We start from the raw sequence: 13131 nt of genomic DNA on the forward strand, positions 1-13131 counted from the left end.
GAGAGGCAACTCTTTGGAGAGGCCACTTTTTGCAGAGCCCCCCAGACTTCCTTTACTTCCTTAGGGCTTCCCTTAGACTCTCCTCATCCATGGGTCCCAATAAGTCTACTCGAAGTAGAGTCACCAACCCAAAACGGGGGTTTGGATACTGTGCGTAAAGCTTACAACTCAGCTCTTTAGAAAGGGAGAAAAGTTTGGAGATGCAACCTTTTGGATAGGCCACTTTTTGGAGAGCCCCCCCAGACTTCCTTTACTTCCTTAGGGCTTCCCTTAGACTCCCCTCATCCATGGGTCCCAATAGGTCTACTCGAAGTAGAGTCGCCAACCCAAACCGGGGTTTGGATGCTGTGCGTAAAGCTCAAAACTCAGCCCTTTGGAGAGAGAGGCAACCTTTTGGCAAGACAAGTTTGGAGAGGCAGCCCTTTTTGGGGAGCCGCCCAGCCTTCCTTTACTTCTTTAGGGCTTCCCTTAGACTCCCCTCATCCATGGGTCCCAATAGGTCTACTAGAAGTAGAGTTACCAACCCAAACCGGGGTTTGGATGCTGTGCGTAAAGCTCACAATTTTGAAGAAGCAACCCAAAAGAAATTTGGAGATGCCAGTTTTTGGAGAGCCCTCAGCCTCCCTTTACTTCTTTAAAGCTTCCCTTTGACTCCCCTCATCCATTGGTCCCAATAGGTCTACTCGAAGTAGAGTCACCAACCCAAATCAAGGGTTTGAATGCTGTGCGTGAAGCTCACAACTCAGCCCTTTGGAGAGAGAGAAGTTTGGAGAGGCAACCTTTTGGCAAGACAAGTTTGGAGAGGCAGCCCTTTGGAGTGGCCACTTTTAGGAGAGCCCCCTCCCCCTAGCCTTCCTTTACTTCCCCAGGGCTTCCCTTCGACTGTCCTCATCCATGAGTCCCAATAGGTCAACTCGAAGTAGAGCCACCAACTCCAACCTGAGGTTTGGATGCTGTGCGTAAAGTTAGCGACTTTGGAAAGGCCACTTTTTGGAGAGCCCCCCATCCTTCTTTTACTTCCTTAAGGCTTCCCTTCGACCCCCTCATCCATGGGTCCCAATAGGTCTACTCTAAGTAGAGTCACCAAACCAAACCGGGGTTTAGATGCTGTGCGTAAAACTCACAACTCAGCCCTTTGGAGAGAGAAGTTTTGGAGAGGCCACTTTTTGGAGAGCCCTCAGCCTCCCTTTACTTCCTTAAAGCTTCCCTTTGATTCACCTCATCTATGGGTCCCAATAGGTCTACTCGAAGTAGAGTCGCCAACCCAAACCGGGGGTTGGATGCTGTGCGTAAAGTTCACAACTCAGCCCTTTGGAGAGAGAAGTTTCGGCAAGACAAGTTTGGAGAGGCAACACTTTGGAGAGGCCACTTTTTGAAGTGCCCCCCAACCTCACTTTAGTTACTTAAGGCTTCCTTTAGACTCCCCTCATCCATGGGTCCCAATAGGCCTACTCTAAGTAGACTCGAAGTAGAGTCACCAACCCAAACCGGGGGTTTGGATGCTGTGCGTAAAGCTAACGACTTTGGAGAAGCAATCCTTTACAGAGAGAAGTTTGGAGAGACCACTTTTTGGAGAGCCCCCAGCCTTCCTTTACTTCCTTAGGGCTTCCCTTCGACTCCCCTCATCCATGGGTCCCAACAGGTCTACTCGAAGTAGTCACCAACCCAAACGGCGGGGGGGGGGGGGTTGGATGCTGTACGTAAAGCTCACAACTCAGCCCTTTGGAGAGAGAGAAGTTTGGAGAGACACCCTTAGGAGAGGCCACTTTTTGGGGAGCCCCCCAGCCTCTCGTAATTTCCTTAGGGCTTCCCTTCGACTCCCCTCATCCATGGGTCCCAATAGGTCTACTCTAAGTAGACTCTAAGTAGAGTCACCAACCCAAACCGGGGGTTTGCATGCTGTGCGTAAGGCTCACAACTCAGCCCTTTGGAGAGGGAGAAGTTTTGGCAAGATAAGTTTGGAGAGGCAACCCTTTGGAGAGGCCACTTTTTGGGGAGCCCCCCAGCCTTCCTTTACTTCCCAAGGCTTCCCTTTGACTCCCCTCATCCATGGGTCCCAATAGGCCTACTCGAAGTAGAGTCACAAACTCCAACCTGAGGTTTGGATGCTGTGCGTAAAGTTAGCGACTTAGGAAAGGCAACTCTTTGGAGAGGCCACTTTTTGGGGAGCCCCCCAGCCTTCCTTTACTTCTCAAGGCTTCCCTTAGACTCCCTTTATCCATAGGTCCCAACAGGTCTACTCTAAGTAGAGTCACCAACACAAACCGGGGGTTTGGATGCTGTGCGTAAAGCTCACAATTCAGCCGTTTGGAGAGGCCAGTTTGGAGAGGCAACTCTTTGGAGATGCCCCTTTTTGGAGAGCCCCCCAACCTCACTTTAGTTACTTAAGGCTTCCTTTAGACTCTCCTCATCCAGGGGTCCCAATAGGCCTACTCTAAGTAGACTCTAAGCAGAGTCAGCAACCCAAACCGGGGGTTTGGATGCTGTGCGTAAAGCTAGCGACTTTGGAGAAGCAACCCTTCTCCAAAGGGAAGTTTGGAGAGACACCCTTTGGAGAGGCCACTTTTTGTAGAGCCCCCAGCCTTCCTTTACTTCCTTAGGGCTTCCCTTCGACTACCCTCATCCATGGGTCCCAACAGGTCTACTCGAAGTAGTCACCAACCCAAACGGCCGGGGGGGGGGGGGGTTGGATGCTGTGCGTAAAGCTCACAACTCAGTCCTTTGGAGAGAGAGAAGTTTGGAGAGACATCCTTTGGAGAGGCCACTTTTTTGGGAGCCCCCCAGCCTCTCGTAACTTCCTTAGGGCTTCCCTTCGACTCCCCTCATCCATGGGTCCCAATAGGCCTACTCTAAGTAGACTCGAAGTAGAGTCACCAACCCAAACCGGGAGTTTGGATGCTATGCGTAAAGCTCACAACTCAGCCCTTTGGAGAGAGAGACGTTTTGGCAAGACAAGTTTGGAGAGGCAACCCTTTGGAGAGGCCACTTTTTGGGGAGCCCCCCAGCCTTCCTTTACTTCCCAAGGCTTCCCTTTGACTCCCCTCATCCATGGGTCCCAATAGGCCTACTCTAAGTAGACTCTAAGTAGAGTCAGCAACCCAAACCGGGGGTTTGGATGCTATGCGTAAAGCTCACAACTCAGCCCTTTGGAGAGGGAGAAGTTTGGCGAGGCAAGTGTGGAGAGGCCTGTGGTCCCCCCCCCCCAAGATGGTCCCCCCCGGGGACTGACTCACCCTGGGCTTGCTGCCCCCGATGGCCCCGGGGCGGATGGATCCGGTCTCCTGGTACCGGCAGAGGATCTTGGAGACGCATCCGTGGGAGACGCGGAGCTGGCGGGAGATGACGCAGGGCCGGATCCCGTGGTGGGCCATCTCCACGATCTTGTGCCGGATGTGGTTGGGCAAGGGCCGCCCGTTGATGAAGACGCCCCCCAGCTGGTTGACCCGGCCTTGGCCCAGAGGGGTCGAGACTGCAACACACAACAGCCCCAGTTGGTCCTCCTCCTGCTTCACGCCCTCCAGGAGCATCCCACACCTTCTCAGAGAGGTGGTTTGCTTGTGGGCACACCCCTTGGCCACCTCCTGGGACCTATTGCACACCCTTCTGGAGCTAGACTGTAATCTTGCCCATTATTACCAGACTTCGCCTATTGCACACTTTGCACTTGCACACACATTGGGAGTGAGAGCTCCGTGGGGTTTGTCCAGCCATTGCACATATTGGACATGGATCCTGCAATTGCGCTCCTTTGCCTGATTTCGTTTACCATTGCACAACCGCAATTGCACACAATGTCACTGTTATTTCATATTTCACAGAATATTGCACATTACACACCTTGTCACACTGATTCCACAAAAGTGCACCATGCCAGATTTATTCTGCAATTGCACACCTTCTCAGACTTATTCCGCAATTGCACACCTTCTCAGACTTATTCTGCAATTGCACACCTTCTCAGACTTATTCTGCAATTGCACACCTTCTCAGACTTATTCTGCAATTGTACACCTTCTCAGACTTGTTCTGCAATTGCACACCTTCTCAGACTTATTTGCAATTGCAAGCTATGTCAGACTTTATTCTGCAATTTCACAGATTTATTGGGCAATTTCACACTTTCTCAGACTTGTTCTGCAATTCCACAATTTCCCAGACTTATTCTGCAATTGTATGTCTTCTCAGATTTATTCTGCAATTGCACATTTTCCAGATTTATCGTACAATTGCACAACTTCTCAGACTGATTCTGAAATGTCACAACTTTTCAGACTTATTCTGCAATTGCACATTTTTTATTCTGCAATTGCACATTTTTTATTCTGCAATTTCACAACTTCTCAAACTGATTCTGAAACTGAACACCTACTCAGACTTACCTGCAATTGCACATATTTTCAGATTTATTCTGAATTATCTATCGATGAACTAATATTCTTTCTCTGCCTTTTGACTATTTCTATCAATTTATCAATTTATCTATTATCTGTCCATCCATTTATTCATCTATCCATGAATTAATGTTTCTCTGCTTTTTGAATATCTCTATCTATCTATCTATCTATCTATATTTCCATTCATCTATCAATGATTTAATAATTCTTTCCCTGCCTTTTGAATATCTATTAATCTATCCATCCATTATCTATCCATCTATCCATCCATCCATCCATCTTTCCATTCATCTATCAATGATTTAATAATTCTTTCCCTGCCATTTGAATATCTATTTATCTATCCATCCATTATCTATCCATCTATCTATCTATCTATCTATCTATCTATCTATCCATCCATCCATCCATCTTTCCATTCATCTATCAATGATTTAATAATTCTTTCCCTGCCTTTTGAATATCTATTAATCTATCCATCAATCTATCCTTTAATTATCTGTCTATCTATATATGAATTAATATTCTTCCTCTGCCATTTGAATACCCATCTGTCAATCAATCAATCAATCAACCAATCCATCCATCCATCTATCTTTCCATCCATCTATCCATGATTTAATAATTATTTCCTTGCCTTTTGAATATCTATCCACCAATCCACCCATTATCTGTCTATCTATCTATCTATCTATCTATCTATCTATCTCTATGAATTAATATTTTTTCCCTGCCATTTGATTATCTATCTGTCAATCAATCAATCAATTGATCTATCTATCCATCCATCCATTAATTATGTATCTATCTATATATGAATTAACATTCTTTCCCTGCCATTTGAATACCCATCTGTCAATCAATTAATCTATCTATCTATCTATCTATCTATCTATCTATCTATCCATCCATCCATCCATCCATCCATCCATCTTTCCATTCATCTATCCTGGATTTAATAATTCTTTTCCTGCCTTTTGGATCTCTCTCTCTATCTATCTATCTATCTATCTATCTATCTATCTATCTATCTATTTATCTATCTATCTATCTGTCTATCTACCTATCTATTTATGTTTCTATCCATCCATCCATCCATCCATCCATCCATCCATCCATGAATTATCTCTCCTTCCTTCCTTCCTTCCTTCCTTCCTTCCTTCCTTCCTTCCTTCCTTCCTTCCTTCCTTCCTTCCTTCCTTCCTTCCTTCCTAGAAATATATGTATGTGTATTTGTGTGTGTGTTTATATGTGCATATGTGTGTGTGTTTGGGGGTGTCTCTCTGGGGGAAAATAAATGACAATCCTGAAGTCGGGCGTTTGCCAAAGAAGTCGAGTTGGTGCGCCTTTGGAAAATCCGGGTTTTATTGAATTGATCCCTTTCCAAAGTTCTCCAAAGTGGGTCGGAAATGGGTCGGGACCTTCCCCCTTTGATGGGGAATGGGAGGAATGGACTTTTGGGGGGGGGGGGGCAAGGAGAAGAGAGAGATGGGGGGGGGGGGCAAGGCGAGGAAGGAAAGGCGGCAAAGACCGGGTGGAAAACCCGCATTTAGTTTTCCGCTTTGCAACGGGAAAGCTTCTCGGTCTCCCAAAAGATATCTCCATTGACCTCCCAACCTCTGAGGATGCTTGCCACAGATGCAGGCGAAACGTCAGGAGAGAGTGCTTCTAGAACCTGGCCAGACAGCCCGAAAAAAACCTAGAACAACCCAGTGATTCCGGCCATGAAAAGCCTTCGACAAGACATGTTCCATAGATAGAGATCCAAAAGGCAAGGAAATAATATTAAATATACATACACACACATACATATGAGAGAGAGAAAACGCCAAGCTAAGACCCCCCCCTCTCTATATAATGTATACATATAGATACACACATGCCTATTTGTGTGTATGTATGTGTATCTGTACCAACACACACACATATATATAGTCTAGCCGAGGCCACACACACACACACACACACACACATGTCTGTCTATCTATCCATCTATCCATCTGTCCATCTATCTATCTATCCATCCATCCACCCATCTATCTTCCTATCTATCTATCTATCTATCTATCTATCTATCTATCTATCTATCTATCTATCTATCTATCATCTATCTATCCATCCATCCATCCATCCATCCATCTCACGCTCTCTGTATATAATGTATACATATAGATACACATATGTCTATCTATTTGTGTGTATGCATACATATGTACATGCACACACACACACATATATAGTCTATGCGAGAAAGTGCCAAGCCAAGGCTATATATATATATAACACACACATACACACACATACACACACACACGTGTGTGTGTGTAAATATATATATATATATATATATGGTTTATATGTATACTATATATATATATATATATACACACACACACACACAGATACACAAATATATATGTATATGTATATAGTATACATATAGATAAGCCATATATATATATAAAAGCCAAGGCTATATATACAAATAGATAGGTAGACATATGCGTATCTATATGTATGCTATACACACACACACACATAGATACACACACACACACATATATGTATATAGTATACATATAGATAAGCCATATATATATATAAAAGCCAAGGCTATATATACAAATAGATAGGTAGACATATGCGTATCTATATGTATGCTATACACACACACACACACATAGATACACACACACACACACACATATATGTATATAGTATACATATAGATAAGCCATATATATATATAAAAGCCAAGGCTATATATACAAATAGATAGGTAGACATATGCGTATCTATATGTATGCTATACACACACACACACACACATATATGTATATAGTATACATATAGATAAGCCATATATATATATAAAAGCCAAGGCTATATATACAAATAGATAGGTAGACATTTGCGTATCTATATGTATGCTATACACACACACACACATAGATACACACACACACACATATATGTATATAGTATACATATAGATAAGCCATATATATATATAAAAGCCAAGGCTATATATACAAATAGATAGGTAGACATATGCGTATCTATATGTATGCTATACACACACACACACACATAGATACACACACACACACACACATATATGTATATAGTATACATATAGATAAGCCATATATATATATAAAAGCCAAGGCTATATATACAAATAGATAGGTAGACATATGCGTATCTATATGTATGCTATACACACACACACACACACATAGATACACACACACACACACACACACATATGTATATAGTATACATATAGATAAGCCATATATATATATAAAAGCCAAGGCTATATATACAAATAGATAGGTAGACATATGCGTATCTATATGTATGCTATACACACACACACACACACATAGATACACACACACACACACACACACATATGTATATAGTATACATATAGATAAGCCATATATATATATAAAAGCCAAGGCTATATATACAAATAGATAGGTAGACATATGCGTATCTATATGTATACTATATATATATATACACACACACACACACACAGATACACAAATATATGTGTGTGAGTATATATATATATATATATATATAGAGAGAGAGAGAGAGTATACATATAGATACGCATATATATATATTTGTGTATATGTATATGTACATACACACATATGTATAGTGTATGAGAGAAAGCGCCAAGGCAAGACGATACACACACACACACATAGATACATACACATAGATACACACATATATGTCTGTCTGTCTATCTATCTATCTATCTATCTATCTATCTATCTATCTATCTATCTGTGTATATGTATATGTATACATACATACAGTGTATGAGAGAAAGAGCCAAGCCAAGGTGCTATTATGTATATGTATAGGTTTACATATACATACACACACATATATATAGCACCTTGGCTTGGCGCATATATATATATATATATATATATATATATATATATATATAATGTATATGTATATGTATATGTATATGTATATGTATATATATATATAATGTATATGTATATGTTTGAGTGTGTGTATATATAATCTCTATAATATTATATATATAATCTCTATAACATTATTCTATATATATTATTCGAGATATATAATATTCTCTCTCTATAAAAACATCATTCTATATAACCTATTACATATATATAATTCTCTCTATATATTATAATATTCTCTCTCTATTATTCTAAACATAATATAATATAATGATATTATTACATAGTATTTTATATGGTATTAATATATATGTGTGCATATATGTATACATTATAATGTATATATAGATTCAATACGTTTTGAATCCTGGAAAGGAACCAAACAGGAGAAGTTTTGGGGGAATCCCTTTTTGTTCAGAGAAAACTAATGTATTTTCCCAAAGGGAAGTAACTCAGTTGTATGGCTTTCAATGGGGCTGCTCTGGAGTCGCGGGGATGGGAAGAAAGGAAGGAAAGAAGGAGAGAAAGAAAGAAAGAAAAAGCAGGAAAGAAAAGTCCTCTTCTTCCCCCGGCTTGGCGCTTCCCTTCTTTAGGATGGATGCAAGGAAGGAGGGAAATACAAAGAAAGGAAAGGAAAGCAAGGAAAGAAAAGAAGGAAAGGAAGGAAAGGAAAGAAAGAAAAAGAAAAATGAAGGGAAGAAAGGGAAAGTAAAGAAAGAAAAGAAGGAAGAAAGAAGGGAAAGTAAGGAAAGAAAAGAAGGAAAGAAAGGAAAGGAAAGAAAGAAAGGAAAAGAAAAAGGAAGGGAGAAAGGGAAAGTAAGGAAAGGAAAGAAGGAAGAAAGAAAGGAAAGAAAGGAAAAGAAGAAGAAGGAAAGAAAGGGAAAGTAAGGAAAGAAAAGAAGGAGGAAAGAAAGGAAAGAAGGAAAAGAAAAAGAAGGAAAGAAGGGAAAGAAAGGAAAAGAAAAGGAAAGAAAGAAAGGGAAAGTAAGGAAAGAAAAGAAGGAAGAAAGAAAGGAAAGGAAAGAAGGAAAAGAAAAATAAGGAAAGGAAGGAAGAAAGGAAGAAAGGGAAAGTGAGGAAGATGGGGAAATCAAGAAAGAAAACGAGAAAGAAGGACACGAAGCAAGAAAGGAAAGGAAGGAAAAGAAAAAAAGAAGGAAAGAAAGGGAAAGCAAGGAAGGCAAATAGGAATGAAGGAAAGGAAGAATGAGAAAGCAAGGAAGGAAAAGAGAAAGAAAGAAGGAAAGAAAGGAAGGGAAGGAAAGGAAAAAAGGGAAAGAAAAAGAAGGAAAGAAAGGAAGAAGGGGAAAGAAAGGGAGGAAAGGAAAGACACAAAGAAAGAAGGGAAGGAAAGAAAAGAAAGAAGGGAAGGAAGGAAAGGAAGAAACAGAAAAAGGAAAGAAAGGCGGGAGTGAGGAAGAAAGAATGAGAAGGAGAAAAGGAAGAAGGAAAAGAAAGGAGGGGAAAACAAAGATGGAAAACTTTGCCTTTGACAGTGTTTCTTAATACCTAAATGTATATGAAGGAAGGAAAATAGAAAGAAGGAAAGGAAGGAAGAAGAGAAAGAGGAGAAAAGAAAATTCTTCTCCTCCCCCCCCCCACCGCTTGGAGTTTCCTCCCTTTATAAAGGAAGGAAAGACAAAGAAAGAAAGAAGGATGAAAAAAGAAGGAAAGAAAGAAAGGCAGGAGTGTTGAAGGAGTAGGGAAGAAAGAATGAGAGAAAGAAAGGAAGGAAAAGAGAAAGCTGGAAAGGAGGAAAAGGAAAGAGGAAGAGAAAATTCCTCTTTGGCATTCTCTCTCTTTTAGGTAGGTGTGGGAAAGAAAGAAAGAGAGAAAGGAAGGAAGGAAAAGAAAAAGAAGGAAAGGAAGAAAAGGAAAGGAGGAGAAAGACAAAATGACTCTTTTGGCATTCCCTTCTCTTTAGGCACAAGTGGGAAGGAAAGAAGGAAGGAAAAGAAAGGAAGGAGGAAAAAGAGAAAAGGAAAGGAGGAAAGAGAAAGAAGAAAATGGAGAGGAAGAGGAAGAGAAAATGACTCTTTGACACTTCTTTTTAGGCACCACTGGGAAGGAAAGAAGGAAGGAAAGAGAAGGAAAGAAAGAAAGTGAAGAAAGTGAAAAGAGGAAGGAAAAGAGAAAGAAAGAAGGGAAGAAAGGAAGAAAGGATGGGAAGAGAAGAAAGGAAGGGAGGAAAAAAAGAGAAAGAAGGAGGGTAAGACAAGGAAGGAAAGGAAAGAGAAGAGAAGAGAAAGACGGAAAGAAACAGAGGGTGGGAAAAGAGAAGGAAGGAAAGAAAGTAAGGAAGAGGTGGAAAGAAAGGAAAAAGAGGAAGAGAAAGAAGGAAGAAAGAGAAGAAAGGGAGGGAAGAAGAGAAAGGAAGGAAGAAAAGAAAAAGAAGAAGAGAAAGAAAGAAGGAAGGAAGGAAGGAAAGGAAGAGATAGAAAGAAAGGAAGAAAGGAAAAAGAGAAAGAAGAAAGGAAAGGAAGGAAAAGAAGAAAGGGAAGGAGGGAAAAAAGAGAAAGAAAGAAGGAAAGAAACAAAGAAAAGGAAAGAAAGGAAGAAAGGAAAAGGAAGAAGATAAAGAAGGAAGGAGAGAAAGAAAGGAAGAGACGGAAAGAGGAGAATGAATGAAAGAGAAAGATAAAAGGAAGCAATGAGAAAGAAAGGAAGGATGGATGGAAAAAGGGAGAGAGAAGGAGGGAAAGAGAAAGATGAAAGGAATGGGAAGGGAAGAAGGAAGGAAGGAAAGAAAATGAAAGAAAGGAAAAAGAAGAAGAGAAGGAAGGAAGGAAAGAAAGAAAATGAAGGGAGGGAGGGGGAAAGGAGAAAGAATAGAGAAGGAAGAAAAAAAAGAAAAGAAGGAAGGAAGGGAATGAGAGTGAAGGAAATAAAGAAAGAAATGAAGGAAGAAAGGGGGAAAAGAAGGAAGGGAGGAGAAGAACAAAAGGGAGGGAAAGAGAGAAGGGAAGAAAGGAGGAAAGGAAGGAAGGGAAGAGAAGGGAAGAAAGAAAAGGAGGGGGGAAAGAGAAAGAAAGAAGGAAGGAAAGGAAGAGGGGAAGGAAGGAAAAGTGGGAAGGAAGGAAGGAAAGGGAGGGAGGAAAGAAGCCCCCTTTCTCTTTCTTTCTTTCTTTCTTTCTTTCTTTCTTTCTTTCTGCCGGCTGTCTTTTTTTTTCGGGGTTGAGTGGAGTGTGTGCCATTATGGGCGCTCACGCTGGGCAAATATTGGTCTAATCCGGGTCCCCTTCCCGGATGGCCCACTTGAGCACGAAGCCCAGCTCGGCTTTAATAAATGCGCATCCGCCTCCCGGCTTTGCCTCCCCTCTTCTCCTTCTTCTCTTCTTCTGGAGAGCCCCTCCACTCATTCGTTCCGCTTCCCTCCCTCCTTCCCTGGGAAGAGATTGGGTTTCTCCCCTTCCTTCTTCCTTCCTTCTCTTGGGGAGAAAAGGACAACCCGGCCCGAAAAGAAAGGAAGGAAAGAGAAGAGAAGGGGAGGGAAAGGAGGAAAGGAAGAGAGGAAGGGAAAGAGAAAGAAGGAAGGAAAGAAAGAAAGAAAGGAAGAGAGGAAGGGATAGAGAAAGAAGGAAGGAAAGAAAGAAAGGAAGAGAGGAAGGGATAGAGGAAGAAGCAAGGAAAGAAGGAAAGGAAGAGAGGAAGGGAAAGAGAAAGAAGCAAGGAAAGAAAGGAAAAGAAGGAAAAGGAGGAAGGAAAGAGAATGAAAGGTGGGAGGAAAGGAAGGAAAGAAGCGGAAAAGAAAGAAGGAAGGAAAGAAAGGAAAAGGAGGAAGTAAAGAGAATGAAAGGTGGGGGGAAAGGAAGGAAAGAAGGGGAAAACAAAGAAGGAGGGAAATAAAGGCAGAGAAGGAAAAGGAAGAAGGAAAGAGAATGAAAGGTGGGAAGAAAGGGAGGAAAGAAGCGGAAAAGAAAGAAGGAAGGAAAGAAAGGAAGAGAAGGAAAAGGAGGAAGGAATGAGAACGAAAGGTGGGAGGAAAGGAAGGAAAGAAGAGAAAAAGAAAGAAGGAAGGAAAGAAAGGAAGAGAAGGAAAAGGAGGAAGGAAAGATAACGAAAGGTGGGAGGAAAGGAAGGAAAGAAGCGGAAAAGAAAGAAGGAAGGAAAGAAAGGAAAAGGAAAAGGAGGAAGGAAAGAGAAGGAAAGGTGGGGGAAAGGAAGGAAAGAAGCGGAAAAGAAAGAAGGAAGGAAAGGAAGAGAAGGAAAAGGAGGAAGGAAAGAGAAGGAAAGGTGGGAGGAAAGGAAGGAAAGAAGGGGAAAAGAAAAAAGGAAGGAAAGGAAAGAAAGGAGAGAGAGAGAGAAAGAAAGGAGGAAGGAAAGAGAACGAAAGGTTGGAGGAAAGGAAGGAAAGAAGGGGAAAAGAAAGAAGGAAGGAAAGAAAGGAGAGAGAGGGGGAAAGAAGGAAGGAAGGAAAGAAAGAAAGATGGAAGGAATGAGAAGGAAAGGAAGGATGGAAAAGAGAGGAGGAAAGAAAGACATGAAGAAAGGGGAAGAGAAGAAAGAAACGGAGGCGGAAAGAAAGAAAGAATGAAGGAAAGAAAGAGAGAAAGGAAGGGAAAGAGGGAAAAAAATGAAAGAAAGAAAGGAATGAAGAGAAGGAAGGAAAGGAAATGAGGAAGAAGAGAAAGGAAGAAGGAAGAAAAGAAAGGGAGAGGAAAAAGAAAAGGAAGGAATAAGAGAGAAACAGAAAGAAAGAAAGAAGGAAGGAAGGAATGAGAAGGGGAAAAGAAAGGAAGGAGAAAAGAAGGAAAGAGAAGGAAAGAAAGAAA

General features: G+C 41.5%; 1 protein-coding gene across 4 annotated transcripts in view; it reads right to left on the minus strand.

The window, feature by feature from the left end:
• Positions 1-13131, minus strand: part of PAX7 (paired box 7) — a 175644-nt gene that overhangs the window by 154754 nt on the left and 7759 nt on the right. For all 4 annotated transcript variants that reach the window (XM_060758790.2, XM_060758788.2, XM_060758789.2 and 1 more), the window contains exon 2: positions 3234-3469. In XM_060758790.2, coding sequence (XP_060614773.1) covers positions 3234-3469 — 236 coding nt within the window. The remainder of the gene's footprint in view (positions 1-3233; positions 3470-13131) is intronic.

Source organism: Anolis sagrei, chromosome 13 (assembly GCF_037176765.1).
Source record: "Anolis sagrei isolate rAnoSag1 chromosome 13, rAnoSag1.mat, whole genome shotgun sequence".
In the NCBI taxonomy this organism is placed as follows: domain Eukaryota; kingdom Metazoa; phylum Chordata; class Lepidosauria; order Squamata; family Dactyloidae; genus Anolis; species Anolis sagrei.